The following is a 17,891-nucleotide window of genomic DNA, read 5'->3' as shown; positions in this document are numbered from 1 at the left end:
TGAAAATCAGTAATGCTTCATGTTTTGGCTCCTCTAAGCTTCTGCAGTTGGTATTCATATGTGTTATTGAATTCCATAGCTTAAATTTTGGTCCCCTGTTGTAGGTAACTAATACTACCTTGAAGGCTATTGTTCAGTGCACTACTTTTGTGTCACTTTGAGTCATTAATCTAACAATTATAAATATGTTGTCTATTCTGTGCATGACGCTGGGTTATAGATGTGAGGAAACTGATCAGACTGACTTTAAAGTCCTCACTCAAAAATATGCTGACACATGTTTGAGGACAGCATCCTATAAACACACCTTAAAGAAATATACTACAGGTTAATACACTACACCACACCTGGAGGGCTGAGACACCACCAGGCTCAATGCAGTATTCTTAGCTAGCAGGCTCTTCCCCTTAATAAATTAAAAAAAAAAAAAAAAGAATGAATGAATGAAATGAACAAAGTTGCTCTGTCCTTTACAAACTGTACCATCACTATTTAAAAACATCCGCATTATACTCTCAACGCTCAATTAACCAAATGAAGTATTTTTATAAATAAGACAGTTCATACAAAGCACTTATAAGAGTGTCTATAAGACACAGCAAGTAGTCATTAAATGTCACCTATTATTAAGATACTGTTTCTATTGTTAGTCATTCATTTCTGCTGCTGGTTTGGGGCTTCTTAGAAAATGTTTACAAGGGATTCACGGTTAGTACTAATATCAAATTATTTGAAAAATATTTAGAAGTATAAATGTATAAGCCCCCAAAAGAAAAAGCCCATAATGTATTTCAAAGCCAGACTTAGAGGTGACTCTTGGGTTTTCCATTAGTTTGGATCATCTATCAAGATATTGTTTATAGGTATTAAGTGCCAATTCACCTTAAACATTTTTTAAAAATTATATCTTTTTAGTCATTATCTTTTTAAACTCAGAGACTCACTTTCTGTTACAGCTTCCTCTCTCCATCCCCACCTCCACAGTACCTAGTCCTAACAGAGGTAGATGTTTACATGAGGCTAAGGAGTAATTTATTTCTTTACAGAAAAAGTTTAAAAAATCAACATGACAGGAACTTCATATCCTACTAACACCTTTAATACCAGCTTACATAGGTACAGCTCCTTGAAATTCACAAAACAAATGATAAACATTACTTTACATGATCTTCAAAACAAGGAAAGGAAGCTAAATGTCACTGTTCTTGTTCTAGAAATAAATTAAAGCCCAAAGGGTGAAAAAGAGAAAATCATTACACTACTACCACCGTATCTATTGACCTGTGTGCATCTTTGCTCGTAACCTTTCCCAGAATGAATTATTCATGCAAACCTTTTTATTTATGCATGGGATCCTTTCTCCCCTTACCTATTCAAAGACAGGGCTCTAGCGATTTTACCCCCTCTGGTGTGACTAGTTTCCCCCCACTTTTGGATCACTCACACCAGCATTACATACATAGAGACTGTCTAATTAAGTTAAACAGCAATACCACCAAAGGCCTTCTTTCTATTCCCACATTTCCTTCCACCTATGTCTGCTTCCTTTCTATGAGAACTGTCCATACTTGCTGTTTCCATTTTTCTTCTCCATTTTCTCTTAAGCCCATTTTAATCATACTTTCATCTCTATCAGATTAACCAAAACAACTCTTGTTAAGGTCATTCTAATGGAAACAACCTAGATGTCCATCAGCAGATGAATGGATAAGAAAGCTGTGGTACATATACACAATGGAGTATTACTCAGCCGTTAAAAAGAATTCATTTGAATCAGTTCTGATGAGATGGATGAAACTGGAGCCGATTATACAGAGTGAAGTAAGCCAGAAAGAAAAACACCAATACAGTATACTAACACATATATATGGAATTTAGGAAGATGGCAGTGACGACCCTGTATGCAAGACAGCAAAAGAGACACAGATGTGTATAACGGACTTTTGGACTCAGAGGGAGAGGGAGAGGGTGGGATGATTTGGGAGAATGGCATTGTAACATGTATACTATCATGTAAGAATCGAATCGCCAGTCTATGTGTGACGCAGGATACAGCATGCTTGGGGCTGGTGCACGGGGATGACCCAGAGAGATGTTATGGGGAGGGGAGGTGGGAGGGGGGGTGCATGTTTGGGAACGCATGTACACCCGTGGTGGATTCATGTCAATGTATGACAAAACCAATACAGTATTGTAAAAAAACAAACAAACAAAAATAAACACTGTGGATCCATCCCCCCCCAAAAAAAAAAAGTCATTCTAAAGTCAAAAGTCAACCCTTATTCTTCATCTAATTGATGTCTTAGAGATCTGATTCCACTGATTACTGTAAGAAATACTGAGTGGTCTTAGTTCTTCTATTACTCTGTCCTGGACTCCTCTGCTGGTTCCTTAACCTCAAAATATTACAGTTGGTCCTTGGAAATCTTTTCTCCCTGCATTTACACCCCAGGTGTGACTTCACTCCCTATCTCATAATTTTAAAATCTATCCATATACTGATGAGTCTCAAATTTATTATCTTAAAACCAAACCTTTCCTTTGAACTTTAAACTCCACAATCAACTGTCTACTTGAAATCTCTACTTAGATGTCTGTTTAGTATCCCAAACTTAATATGTCTTTAAACAAAACAAAACCAAACAACTCTTGATCTTCCCCACAAATCAGCAAACTTCTGCATTTCTTCCCATCTCAGTCAATGGTAACTTTCTCCTTCCATTTGCTCAGGCCCAAAAAACCTTATAGATACCCTTATTTCCTCCCTTTTTTCCTTACTGCATACCCCCCACCACTCACAACCCCTATCCTACATGTAATATTAGCAAATGCCTCAGGTTAATCTAGTTGCAATTCTTCAAAAACGTACCTTTTTAAACTGAAATCTGAAAAGTGTCCAGAATTCATCCACTTCTCACCATCTGCATTACCCCCACCATGGTCAAGTCACCACCGTTTCTTGCACAGATTTTTGCCATCTCCTCCCAACTCCCCTCCCCAGTCCCTGTGCTCTCACCACTTCTGTCCCACAGTCCATTCTCAAAACAGAAGCCAGAAAAATTCTCGAGAAAACATTCGTTGTGTAATCCTTGTTTAACCTTCCCAAAGGCTTTCTATTCCACTGACAATAAAAACCAAAGTCTTTACTGTCACTTCAAAGCCCCTACACAAATTCATTCTCCTGTTAAATTTTTTGCTCTCACCTCCAACTACTTTCTTCCTGGATCACCCTGCTGTTCCTTGAAAAGGCTGGCAGGCTGTGGTCTGTGGCCTGCCTAACCCAACCCTACACCATTTTCCCATGTAACAAAATGATAACAGAAAATTTACCTTTGATTGACTAGTACTGTTCTATATTTTGCACCCCTTATCTTTAGCGTTTTAAAGCAATCTGACTCTCACAGAGCATATCTAGTCAAAGTAAAACAGTACTCCAGAAAGTTCTTGTTATTCTTTGAGAGCACATTCCTCAGCATCATGAGAAACATTCAAGAGGTTCAAAACAGAGTGGCTCAGTCATTAAGACAGTATGGTACTGGCACAAAGACAGAAATATAGATCAATGGAACAAAATAGAAAGCCCAGAGATAAATCCACACACCTATGGACATCTTATCTTCGACAAAGGAGGCAAGAATATACAATGGAGTAAAGACAATCTCTTTCAACAAGTGGTGCTGGGAAAACTGGTCAACCACTTGTAAAAGAATGAAACTAGATCACTTACTAACACCACACACAAAAATAAACTCAAAATGGATTCAAGATCTAAACGTAAGACCAGAAACTATAAAACTCCTAGAGGAGAACATAGGCAAAACACTCTCTGACATAAGTCACAGCAGGATCCTCTATGATCCACCTCCCAGAATACTGGAAATAAAAGCAAAAATAAACAAATGGGATCTAATTAAAATTAAAAGCTTCTGCACAACAAAGGAAACTATAAGTAAGGTGAAAAGACAGCCTTCTGAATGGGAGAAAACAGCAAATGAAGCAACTGACAAACAACTAATCTCAAAAATATACAAGCAACTCCTGCAGCTCAACTCCAGAAAAATAAACGACCCAATCAAAAAATGGGCCAAAGAACTAAATAGGCATTTCTCCAAAGAAGACATATGGATGGCTAACAAACACATGAAAACATGCTCAACATCACTCATTATCAGAGAAATGCAAATCAAGACCACAATGAGGTACCACTTCACGCCAGTCAGAATGGCTGCAATCCAAAAGTCTACAAGCAATAAATGCTGGAGAGGGTGTGAAGAAAAGGGAACCCTCTTACACTGTTGGCGGGAATGCAAACTAGTACAGCCACTATGGAGAACAGTGCGGAGATTCCTTAAAAAATTGCAAATAGAGCTGCCTTATGACCAGCAATCCCACTGCTGGGCATACACACTGAGGAAACCAGAATTGAAAGAGACACATGTACCCCAATGTTCATCGCAGCACTGTTTATAATAGCCAGGACATGGAAACAACCTAGATGTCCATCAGCAGATGAATGGATAAGAAAGCTGTGGTACATATACACAATGGAGTATTACTCAGCCATTAAAAAGAATACATTTGAATCAGTTCTGATGAGATGGATGAAACTGGAGCCGATTATACAGAGTGAAGTAAGCCAGAAAGAAAAACACCAATACAGTATACTGACACATATATACGGAATTTAGAAAGATGGCAATGACGACCCTGTATGCAAGACAGCAAAAGAGACACAGATGTAGAGAACGGACTTTTGGACTCTGAGGGAGAGGGAGAGGGTAGGATGATTTGGGAGAATGGCATTGAAACATGTATACTATCATGTAAGAAACGGAAGTGCCAGTCTATGTTCGATAAAGGATACAGGATGCTTGGGGCTGGTGCACGGGGATGATCCAGAGAGATGATATGGGGTGGGAGGTGGGAGGGGGATTCAGGATTGGGAGCTTGTATACACCCGTGGTGGATTCATGTCAATGTATGGTAAAACCAATACAGTATTGTAAAGTAAAATAAAGTTAAAAAAAAAAAAAAAAAAGAGTGGCTGGGGTTGAGTTACCTGAAAGTACTTTAAAGCCCTAGGCAGACAAAAAAACAACGAACAACAGGGCAAGAAATAACAAGGCCACTGTGCACTGACCTAAGTCAGTATGGCCTTTCTTACTTTGCAACCTGGAATTTTTTATTAAAACCATTTATGAGCTGGTTAGATTTTGATTCATGTAAGAACAAGTAAACACAACTAGTTTATTTGTTATCCATAGAGCCAGTGCTTTAGAGATGTGCTAGTGATTTGAAAAGAAGACAGATATAAGAACTCAGCCAATCTGGGAATTTCACTTTGTACCTTCTCTTCCTCACACACTACTAGCGACATATTCCTAGGAAAGAACACTTACTTGATAAATCTCAAGAAAAGTGGAGAAAGCTCCCTGGACCGAGGCTCTACCCTTTCTGGGAATTTTGCCAGAGCTTGCCAGAGCAAAAAACGAAAATTGGTGTGGTCCAGTCTTTCCTGAAGGTCAGTTTTCAATGTCAACTGCTTGTGATAAAGAGCTCCAACGCTTCCTTCCTGAGTCTGCTCCCAATTTGCATCTCCAATGGACTTCTCCTCATCTCTTGTGTCATTCTGCAATGCTTTCTCTGAAAGAAAAAAGGTCATCATAACCACTAGAGAAATGTTACTAACAACATCTATGTATGTCTTCCAGTGGGAGAATTTCCTTCTCTAGTAATACAAGCAAACAATAAACCACATACAAAGGTTATTAAAGATAATCTATTTCTCATTTCTGTTTCCCAATTTCATGTGTAATTAAGCAACAGTAATTAGGGAATTCCCTGGCTGCCTAGTGGTCAGGACTCTGCCCTTCCACTGTAAGTGGAACAGGTTCAACCCCTGGTTCAAGAACTAAGATCTTGCAACCCTCACAGCATGGCCAAAAAATAATTAAATGAACAATCTTTCCCCCCACCCCTCAGTTCTCTTCTTTAAATTCCTTTACATACCAGCATGTGTAGCTGCTTTTTCTAGATGCTCATAGTAGACTTTCCAAAACTGCTTGTTTTCCATTTCATGTGCATGAGAACTAAGAGTAAAGATCATAAAACAAATATGTAGTATAGGTCTTATTTTGAGAGATCTCATAGGGGAAAATAAAGTAAAAAAGGATATGATTAAAATATTAAGTTATCCCTGAATGTGAGTCATAAGCAACTTTTGTACTTCTTATTTTTCAAAATACTTACACTACTTAGAACTAATAATTAGGCTTTTGAGAGGGCATATATATTTCCAATCTGACAAAAAGGGTAGACAATCTGAAGACAAATGCCTACAAAAGAATAGATTTCTACAAATGAGGCACAACATATGCATTTTCATATGATTATGACAGTCTTTTTTAGAATTAAAGGGTTTTGGATACTAGATAGCAAAGGTTTTAAGAAGTCTTATTTTAAAATTAAAGTTTGGCTCAATGATTTTATATATATAAATAAAACTATGTATTAAAATTTTTACTTTTATTATATTAGTTACTATAAAAAATTCAATAATACAGACATGCAACATTAAGTAAAAAAGAGAAAGTTCCTCAAAGTGATTTCGAAGCACAGAGAAATATATATAAAACATCTGACTTGTCAAACAATTGGTATCAGATAGAATAAATCAATGTTTATCTTTTCTTCACCTTGTCCCATAATGTCTTTAAGGTAACTATAAATACTATACACATCCAGTCATTTAAATCACACCCTGGAGTACAATACTGGCTCCATCATTCTGCAGTAATGAAAGCACAACAGCTTCATCCATTTCACCCAGGCTTACCTTATGAGTTCAATAACAGGATCCCAGAGAGCACTGAAGTTTACATGCAACATGCCTAATAAATAACGAAGTGGCACCTGTAATCATAGACAACTAGTTCAGATCAGCATCAAAATGCAAATATCCTGACTTAGGACAACCTGAGGTTTGGAAGGAAGCTTGTGTTTTAAGAAAAAAACTTCTATGTATCAATACAGATTTCAGTTACAGTAATTTTCCTCCTCTCCCCAAAATGTCACTGGCTATTCAACAGAGAAGAATCACTAAAGCAAACATAGTATTCGAACTCACTCCAGATGTTTATGCAGGAAGAATGTATCTGAATCAACAGATTTGACTCATGATTAAACTCACTCCTAACAAACACTGCTATCACCTGACAAGACAAAACGTGAACAGTAATTAGGAAAGTACAGGTGCTTAAGAACCCAGCACAGTACTGTGAGTGGCAGCTGGGGCTTCATGAGCAGATATGTGAGTTCTTAAGACTATACATCAAGAGTTTAGTTCAGAGGACCTAAAGTCTTCTCAATCCCTTTTGGAATGATAACCATTGTCACCAGCATCCCCATGTGCTCAGGAAGCATCATGCAACATAGTCGTTTCATTGTTATTGGGGGGTGGTGCGTGTATCTACTTTAGCAGCAGAACCCTTTTCCAAGCGAAACATAACACAGGACATACAAAACAAGTTAGGGACAGAACTGCTCTGACAGAAACGGGAATGCCTCCACTTGGCCTTCTTCCCAAAGGGATCATGATATATCAAGGGTAATGGACAGAAAATGCCTCATAGAAAAGGTAGAGGGCTGACATCCTGCTGCATTGAAAAAATCGTGAGGTGAGTTGCTATTCAGTCGTTAAGTTGTGTTTGACTCTCTGCAACCCTATGAACTGCAGCATACCAGGCTTCCCTGTCCTTCACTATCTCCTAGAGTTTACTCAAACTAACGACCACTGAGTTGGTGATGCCATCCAACCAAGAGACTCTTCAAGAGTCTTCTCCAGCACCACAATTTGAAAGTATCAATTCTTTGTACCTGATTGTTAACTTGACATTGCTCCTCCTGCTGCTACCTACTATTTATCCTCACACATGTGTGTGCTTAGTCGCTCAGCTGTGTCCAACTCCTTGAGACCTCACAGACTATAGCCCACCAGGCTCCTCTGTCCATGGGGATTCTCCAGGAAAGAATACTGGAGTGGGTTGCCATGCCCTTCTCCAGGGGATCTTCTCAACCCAGGGATCAAACCCAGGTCTCCTGCATTGCAGGCGGATTCTTTACCGTCTGAGCCACCAGGGAAGCTCCCTTATTCTCACATACTATACACACTCAGGAGAAGGGAGGATAATAGAGTATTGTTACTATTGAAAAGGCTGCAGAGTCATTTAACTCAAAACACTGAACAGAGCTGGGAATTTATTTAAATTCTTTTTAAAAAGTTCTTTTTTAAAAAAATTCTCTCCACTTTTCTACTTGGTATACTTCCCTCTTTAAAAAAAAAAAAAGCTAGCTAGGCAGATCTTAAAGTATAAATTAAATATTTTTTAAAAAGTGTTTTACCTCCTGTAATGGCCCATCAGGGACTGCAGACTGCACTACATCATGCCTGAGTTTTCTCAAATGAAGAAGCTTCTCTCTGTAATCATTCACAGTGGCTGGCACGAGCTCTGCCTGGCGCAGTATAGCAAAAACAGACTGACGCTCTGAGAGCCCATCATCCTGAACAACCACAGGAAACCAAGAGGAAGGTCAGTGTTTTTATTTTCCAAAAAGAGTTATCAAATGTGCACAGAAGTCTAAAAGATAAAAACTGGCATATATTAACGTTTTAAATTAAATAAGTAACATATTTTTGGAGTAAATGATTCTTTCTTCACACTATTTACTTTTTGGTCAGTAATTTATGTTAAAGGTCTAGCACAGGCATGAAAAGTAAAAAAATCTCTAGACTGGCAACATTTATCAAAATAAAGCAAATGTATATATACTTTCACTGTATAATTCTACTTCTAAGTAGAAGTAATTTCTACTTCTGGAAGCAGTCATTCATGTTACTGTACAGATATCTGTGTAACAATGTATACAGCAGTATTATTGGAAATGATGAAGACTACCAATAACCCACCTAAGCATCCAGCGAGAGAGAACTGGTTAAATACAACATTTTAAACAGTGGGGCACTATTCAAACTTTAAAAGAAATGAGGTAGCGCTGGAGGAACTGATATGGAAAACCCTGTGTGACACCATTTGTTTAAATTATATAAGTATGTACTAAATTATATACATATGTACGAAAGTCTAACAGTCACCAAGTAACTGGATTTTCAGTGATGGCCTTACTGAAAGGGCAGGAAAAAGAATTACAATTTTTTTTCTTCAAATTTTGTGATAGATATTTACACAGTATTTGAATTTTCTGCAAAATTATCATTTTAGGAAAAAATATATCATATTACATTTTTTTTTAAGTTATTCAAAACGAACAGTTAAAATACCTCCATTAATTCCGGAAGCCGAACCTCAAAGTGGTTTAGGATCCTTATTGTCAAAAGTCGAATCTACAGAAATTAAAAAGCATGTTTCAAACTCCAAAGTTGAAAAGCAAGAAGAAACTGACAGAGTCAATGAGAGCTAGAGTTAAGTTTCATGGAATTATAAACGATATACCTGCCACTTGTCAGAGTAATACATGTTTATTCTATCTTATTTCATATTCCAACACCAACCAACACCTGACTCAAACGGTCCATGGGAAAATTAATGACCAGACTAGACTGAGAAGATAACGAAACCATAAAACCATGCTCATAAAACCATGCTGTTTCTTTGAACTATGACACTATAAGCATCTCTATAAATAAGTGCAAAGATTCTGACTGAACTTCTAATTCCACTGAAATTAGTGATCCTTATTTACAAGTAACATGTTCAGGTATTTCTATACATCTTAATGAGCAGCAGAATCACCTAGAAGAAGTCTTTGAAAAATCGTGTAGATATTTTACTTCCACCCTATGCCTGCTGAATCAGAACTTGGGACTGTGGCGACCCAGAATCTATATTTTTAGTAAGCTCCCCAATTAATCCTGCTGTAATCAGCTAGTAGGTCAGTGTTTAGGAATCACGGCTTTAAACAGAAACCACCTCAAAGCAGCATTTTCTGATTAAGGAGCTCTGACAACCCCTGGCAATACAAATAAAAACAAAAGATGAGAGGCAGAGAATACACCACAAAACCATAGTACCTTGGATATACCAGTCGAAATATTTGCTTGTAACTTGGGAAATAATTCCATTAAAGCCTCCTCTGAAAGTGGCCCCCTGCAGCCACATAAGGATAATCTCTGATAATAGAGATCAGCCAACAGCAACACAGATGGCTCCAAAGGAAACGTTCTGCAACGAGATATTTATTAGACCCCAAGTGTGCCACACACCCCAAAGACGTCAGGCTATACTAGAAACCACAGAAGATTATCACTGACGGAAATGTAAGACAGAACACATAAAAGTTAAACGTGGACATTTAGCATCACTTAAGACATGAAGAATCTGAGGCTTAGCAATAGAGAGTCACAAGCTCAAGAACAGACACACAGCCAAGTGGAGGCAGAGACAGGATTATAATACTGTATTGTGACTAAAGTCCAATGCTGTCTTTTCAGCAATAAATGACAATGCCATATGAGAGGATGTGTAATATTTGTGGGGTGTTTTCCATGTCCCAGGCACTGAGTTATGAGGGAAGAGGTACAGAGCAGGGGCCGGCACACCAGCTCTGGGGTAGGGTAGTCAGCCCATCCGCATCAGCGATGGAACCCCAAATAAGCCACTTAACCACTGTGTACTATCCTCCAACAAATATCTATTATCTATCACGTACCAGTGACTTTTCCTAGATATAGCAGGAAACCACGGAAAAAGTCCCTTATTCTAATAGCAGAACGTAGCTCACAAGTAAATAATTAATGACAGTGGTGAGGATGGTGGACAAAAACAAACTGGGGAAAGGAGGCTGGACTGAGAAGACTGGTGTGGGGGGTCGGGAGAGGTGGTCATGGAAGGCAGAAACTGAAGGAAGTCAAGAAGTGAGCTGCAGGACACCTGGAAGAAAAGCATTCCAGGCACAGGGAGCAGCAATGCCAATTCCCAGATAGGTGTGCCTGCCCCTGTGAGCAGAACTGAGGCAGCCACTCCAGCTGGAACAGGCTAAACGAAGCATGATGGGGGATGAAGTCAGAAGCCAGGGCTAAGATTATAGAGCCCCAAGGAACACCATGAGGACTGTGGACTTCATCCCGTAGGAGCTGGATACCATGAGAGCAGGGTTTCTCAACAGTGGCTCCACTGTTGTGTGGACCAGGGACTTCGCTGTAGGCCCGTCCTGTGCACTGCAGGACACTCCTCTACCCACCAGACCCCACTGGCAGCCCCCAGTTGTGACAATCAAAAGGTCTCCAAAATTGCCCCTGGCTAAAATTCAGTGTCAGAGGGTTGTTGGCAAAAGAGCGACATGTACTCTTTCAACTGAAAAGAATCACTGTTGATGGGTACAAAACAGACAGCAGCAGGGCCAGGATGGAAGCAAGGAACCTTGTTAGGAAGCTACTGTCATCACCAGATGAGAGATGGTGGTTCCCAACATAGCAGCAGTGGGTACTGAGCACCTAGGATTCTGGATTTACTTAAGAACGTTTTTTGGGTTGTGCTGGGTCTTCACTATTGCACGGACTTTTCTCTAGTTGCGGAGAATGGTCTACCCTAGTTGTGCTACGCAGGCTTCTCATTACGGTGGCTTCTCTTGTGGAGCAATAGGCTCTAGGGCATGCGGGCTTCCGTAATTACAGTTCCCAGACTCCAGAGCACAGGCTCAGTAGCTGTGGCTTACGGGCTTAGTTGCTCCACAGCATTTGGGATGTCCCCAAATCAGGGGATCAAACCCGTGTCTCCTGTATTGGCAGACGCGTTCTTTATCACTGATCCATGAGGGATGCCCCTGAATTTATTTGAGAGCTTTAGTTCTCCCTTTTATCATGTGAACAGTACTTCCAGTTCAGGGAGTTGTGAAGACTGCATTAATTAACATACAGAAAATACTCAGAAGAGTGACCAGCACAAAATGAAAATACAATAAATGCAATTTGCACAGTTACCACTGCACTCAGGGTTTGATTCCATCTCTAGGAGGGAAATACGGCTATTCCTTTTTGAGAATAAAGTGGAGATGAACTAACTCAAGGCTATTGAGCTGGTAAGTAGTAGAGACAAGGTTCAAATCCATATTGTCGTGGCTGTGAAACCTCTGGCTTAACAATAACCAGCCCACATCCAGCACAGAGGCCTCCACCTACAACTTTTACAACAGGAGCTTTCACCGCCACCCTCCAAGCTGATCCATTCCCGTTAGAGGTTTCCAGGCCTCCAAGGCTAAGAGCACCTACCTGGGAGACCAGCTGGCCTTCTGCAGGGGACAGACAAACCCTACTTTGTTATGAGTGCCTTTCTGTTTCAAAACCTCCACAGATGCCTTAAATTCTTCCCACTAAAGAACACAGTGTGAGAAGTTTGATGATTTTAAAGAAACAGTGGCTGGGGGGCAACATATGTAATATGATAAGTAGGATGACAGCAAATTCTCTCCTTAAAGGAATTTAAGGCAATTCAATTCACAATAGAGACAGGGCTGCCTTGCCCAGATTGTATTATTGCAGTAAGTCTCCAAACTGGTCTCCTTTATCCTCCTTCAGTCTCTTCTCAATATAGCAGCTGGAGTGATCCTGCCTCAGCCTGAGTTACTCCCCTATCAAAAAAAAAAAAAAACCCGGGCTTTCCCTTTCACTCCCGAGTAAAAGCCCAAGCCCTGCGATGGCCAGATGTCAAGCTCTGCCTGCCACCTCCACCTCTCCTATCACCTACTCCAGGCTCTGCTCAGGGACAGTGGCTCCCTGATGCTCTAGTCAGGCACTTGCATGGAGCCCCAGCACTCACATCTCCCCCAAGGCCCCGACATCCCCATGGCTTACTCCCTCACTGCTTCTGTGATTCTGCTCACATGTCCCCTTCTTCGTAAGGACTCCCCTAGTTAAAAATCCTATTGTTCCCAACCTCCAGACTCGCCCTATCCCAACTTTACTACTGTCCAACAGGCTACATATTTTAAAATATGCAGTTGTTTATTTTGTTTAGTGTCTCTTCTTGCTAGTGTGTTAGCTCCATGAAGGCAGGGGATTTTGTGTCATATACTGTGTCTCCCAGTGCCTAGAATAGGGTCTGGTATATGAGAAAAGCAATAACTATTTATTGAATGAAGTAAATGAACAAATATATTTTTAAAAGCATGGAGATAAATTGGATTAGACTCCGGAAACGGAAGCAAACTACAAGATTTTCAAATGGCCTGATCTTTAGAAGGGGCGCTAAGCTGAATGGCTCTGAGTAATGGCCCTGTGTTACAACTCAAATAAAAATAAACTTAAGAGACCAAAAACTGAATTGGCTGGTATATAGTGAAGGACCACAGCGGAGTTTGCTAAATGTGTAAAGCTGAGAAAGATGGTGAAAGCAGCAGAAATGTATATGCTGGAACCACAGTGCAATGTCATGCGACTGACATTATCTACCCACAATACTCTGTGATACTATAAATCTACATGCACAGTACAATACCTTGTACAAAGATGAATCATCTTTAAAGACTGTATCTGAAATGTTCTTATTTTAACTGAAGTATTTAAATCAATAATAAATTTGCTATGTGAATACAGCTCAGGTAAAAAATAGACCCAAGATTTCACAAACACAGAAGCCTTTATATCTGATTCATCATTAAGCTGAACGGAAGGTACGTCTACTCACAACACTAAGTTCCTCACACGTTCCACAGGAACCAAACGAAGAAGTTCGGGAGATTCTTCCAAACCTAGCAGAGTATTTACAGCTTGACAAAGAACAAATAAGTTTCCTAAAGGCAGAAAAACAGGAGAGACCACATTTATTTCTTTGATACAATAACTATCATAGAGTTCCTAAATTAAAGTCAATCTGTGCCTTCTGAAGGATTTTCTGTCAAATGTCAGAATATAACAGAAAGGAACTGAAAGAGGTTTCAAATCTTTAACTTTCTTAAGAGAAAAATATATTCAGAAATAGAGTAAAAATGTATGTTTCCTTCAACTGAGATGAGAAAATTCAATGGTTCTACTGACTGGCATTATCAAAATTAGAACTTTTGAGGAGAACAGACTTAGACTTTCTAAAAGCTAAGAAATTATCTTTGTATAAAACTCAAGTTGATTTTATGACTCCAATTTATAAGAAATCAAACAATCCACTCCATTTATGTTAGTTAGATAATCATCTAACCCTAGATCAAAGGTTGGCAAACTATGACCCACAAGTCAGATTTTGTAGGTAATCTGGTTTTATATGGGCAACAAAATGAGAATGCTTTTCCCATTTTTAAAAGGTTGTTTAAAACAACAAATAAACAGAATATGCCACAAAGACTGAACGTGGCCCACAAAAGCTAAAATCTTGACTGTGTGGTCCTTTACACAAAAAAATGGCTGACCTCTGCTCTAGCCGTAGAACAAGGCTATCCAATAGAACTTTCCGCAATGGTAGAAATGCTCTGTACATGTGCCAGTGTGTAGCCACAATCCCATATGGCAGTCACTAGCCACACGTGGCTACAGAGCACTGGAAATTCTCTAAACATGTCTGCTTAGTATCTAAACAGATACTAAACACAGAACCTAGTACATTAATATTTAAATGAGTGACTACCATATATACAGATTAGGAACAAAAAATACTGAGCTAGAATAAAACAAAATACCTTTTATTTATTTTTTAATTGTAGCAAAATTTTAATACTTACCTTCTTTTGATCAAAATGCCTACTTTTAAACTGCTGTTATCAGGGAGTAGGGAGAGATGGACACGTATACAACAGGAATGGTGTTTGGGACAGGGCAATCCAATTCTGCCTGGATGAGTCAAAGGCCTTCTTAGAGATACTGTGCTGGAGTTGCTTTGAAAGCTAGGAGTTCACCGAATGATGACAGACCCAGAAAGGACTCCAGGCAGAAGGGACACATACATAAGGGCAGCTAGAGGGGGTACAAGAGAGTGTCTTGCCCAGAATAAGTAAATGCTGAGGGACAAGTGTACACTGGGGCTGGACTGGGCATAGAAGACGCGAATAAGACACAAGCTGGTACTCGAAGTTGTATCTCATCTCTTTGACAGTAGTAGCATTCTGCTGCTTTACCTTTGGACTCAGGCAAATGTTCAGACCATCCTGACCTGGTCACCACATTACGAGGTGGTAACCTTGTAATTACATCTCAGCCTCTTTCTTCCCTATTTACATTCGGGGGGTTCTGCCAGAATATAACGCCGGTACTATTCTCTGGTACCCATGTGTTTACAGTTCCTCTGGGTGTGCCAGGAAAGACAACAAGAGAACAAATGGTGATTGTAACTGACCTTTTCCAAAGCTCCCTCTGTCAACAGTCATGAAGAGGGACTCAATGAAGCCGGTGACTAGTGGTGTCACCTTCTCCTTCTCCAGGGGCCTGTCCAAGAAGTGGAGAGAAAAAGGGAAACACTCAAACTGGCATGCAACAACTTTCTCATGAAATAGCAAAAAAATGACTACTAAATATTTTCATCAGTTTGCTAAAATACTTTTCACAATTAAACACAGTTGATTTTCTCACCTAATATGAGGTAACACGACAAGGGCCGCCCAAGAACATGAAAGGTAAGTAGTATCTTGATTCGGGGGTGACTGAATTATAGATAAAAGATGGTCCAACACCGAGATCTGTTCCTTTCCTCCCTTGGATTTCGTCGTCTTCTGCCTTATATAGGATCTGAAAGAAGAAAAGATGAATACTTAAAATAAGAAAAGGAGGTAGTTGCTTTTGCCCTCTGAAGCTTGAAATAAAATTGGTTCCTCCACTGATACTATGTATAAAATAGACAACTAGGGAGAACCTACTGTATAGCATAAAGAACTCTACTTAGCACTCTGCAGTGACCTAATTAGGAAAGAAAACCAAAAAAGAGGGAATATATGTACACATACAGCTGATTCACTTTGCTGTACAGTAGAAACTAACAACACTGTGAAACTATACTTCAATTAATTTTTAAAAATTGGTTCCTTTCCATGTGTGGAGATTAGCAGGAAGGAGGGAACTGGTGCTGACGGTTGAATACAAATAACTAAACAAATATGACTCATTCACTGATTTTCAGTGACAAGGTTTTTCAAACCCACTGGTTCTGCTTTCTTTTTCTATTTTAATTTGCTTCATAACTTGCAAAGCAAGTCTCTTCCAGTTTTAGGTATTATTTCTGAATTTGAACTACTGATGGACAAGTGTTTAAGGTAATTTACTGTATGAACTGACTTCTTCCATCCCCCCCTTTCCTTTTTAACATGATAAAATGATTAAGGGGCTTCCCTGGTGGCTCAGACAGTATTAGAAGTTACTTCCTCTGCTGCTTTAATCTGGTAAGTGTTTACTCAATGATATTTTCTGACATGACACTCAGTTTTAGCTACCTGTTACTTTGGCAGTATTCTTGTTTACCAATGAACTCTACCTCAGTCTTATTTCAAAGACAGACTCTAACAGAAAAAAAAGTCAAAGAAACAATAAATAAAATGATCTATTATAATTTATCCTTCCATGACCAGTCTGGTAAAACTTGTTATGAAATTGAAGTAGAATATCAGGTTTTTCTTCCTATATCTTTTTATCTTTAAAGTTAATGAAAAAGTTGCACTCTGTTTTGTTTTATACTTATCAGGACACTGAATGCTTGGAAACTACAGTAGATAAAAATCAAGTTAATTTTATTGGTAATTTCTAAAAGTTGTTTTAGAACTTGTTTATACAGTCTTTCTAGTACTAACCATGACTCATAATCTGCAAGAAATCTTACAAACAAAAAAAAAATGAGATGCTTTATAAAGGTAAGTCATTAGTTGCTATGTCATCCCCCTGCTTTATCACACCTGCCAATGAGCTCCTCCGATAAAATCCATAACTCTTACCTCATCCTGCAAGGCCCTGGGTGATCGACCCTTGTCTCCTCCTCTCACTTCCTCTACTTCCACTCTCTTCCTTTCTCGATGCTCTTTACCTGCAGAGGCTTTCCTTTAGTTCCTCAAACATACACACTTATTCCAATCCTACGGTCTTTGCAGGAACTCTCCTCTCTGTCTGAAAAACCTTTCACCCAGCCTTTCTCTGCCAGGCTGGATCCTTCTACCATTACAATTGGACCAAAAGTCCCCTCTCCAGACAGGACTAGTGCTGTTCTCTATCTACTCTCTCTCAACACCCTGTTTTATTTTTCCTTTCTCACTATCTAAAAGTATCCTATTTACCTGCCTCACAAGCCTGCCCCACAGAAAGTGTCATCTCCTCCAAAGAAGCCCTTTTTCATTATTATATCCCAGTGCCTAGAACAGTACCTGATATGATAAGTATCTGTCAAATGACAGAATACATTTATCTTCTGAAGACTCTTTTCACATCTATTATCTTCTTTAATTTCCACTATAAATTTGTGGATGAAGTGTGACCAGAAATATTCAGAAAAAGACAAGTTATTCTACAGGGTGACAGAAATTTTCTTAGTGATGGAAGTTTTCTTACAGAAAGAAAACACAGAACCTGTGGCACTTGCTTTAAGTTAATATGCTTCCATTTATTAGGAATGATAATTTCTATTTGAAAAATAGTAAGCAGAATCCTTTCAAATAACTCCATAAACTTTAACTTCCAAAGAGTATGTATCATTTTTAATAAAACTGAGAAAGTAATCCACAGTCCTTTTAACAATTCAAACAATGCAAAAGTGTATAATCTAAAAGCTAATAATCACTTCTTTCTTCCTCTTACCATCCTTCTGACATAAATAAAGGTAACAGTTTTGTGTATCTTTAGGGAGTTGTCAAGTCTCTCCAAACTGACCTTTAGATTTAATATAATTCAAAACAAAATCCCAGCAAGGATTTTTTTTGTA

At 39.0% G+C, this 17,891-nt stretch overlaps 1 protein-coding gene across 1 annotated transcript in view; it reads right to left on the bottom strand.

Moving 5' to 3' along the window:
- Nucleotides 1–17,891, bottom strand: part of UTP20 (UTP20 small subunit processome component) — an 87,538-nt gene that overhangs the window by 56,942 nt on the left and 12,705 nt on the right. Inside the window, exons 13-21 of the mRNA XM_012174896.4 lie at nt 15,566–15,721; nt 15,333–15,421; nt 13,698–13,803; nt 10,088–10,238; nt 9,338–9,400; nt 8,401–8,559; nt 6,836–6,912; nt 6,010–6,089; nt 5,400–5,643 (exon numbers count right to left, since the gene is read on the bottom strand). Coding sequence (XP_012030286.3) covers nt 5,400–5,643; nt 6,010–6,089; nt 6,836–6,912; nt 8,401–8,559; nt 9,338–9,400; nt 10,088–10,238; nt 13,698–13,803; nt 15,333–15,421; nt 15,566–15,721 — 1,125 coding nt within the window. The remainder of the gene's footprint in view (nt 1–5,399; nt 5,644–6,009; nt 6,090–6,835; nt 6,913–8,400; nt 8,560–9,337; nt 9,401–10,087; nt 10,239–13,697; nt 13,804–15,332; nt 15,422–15,565; nt 15,722–17,891) is intronic.

Source organism: Ovis aries, chromosome 3, assembly GCF_016772045.2.
Source record: "Ovis aries strain OAR_USU_Benz2616 breed Rambouillet chromosome 3, ARS-UI_Ramb_v3.0, whole genome shotgun sequence".
Lineage (NCBI taxonomy): Eukaryota > Metazoa > Chordata > Mammalia > Artiodactyla > Bovidae > Ovis > Ovis aries.
This window is presented reverse-complemented; position numbering and strand designations above follow the sequence as displayed.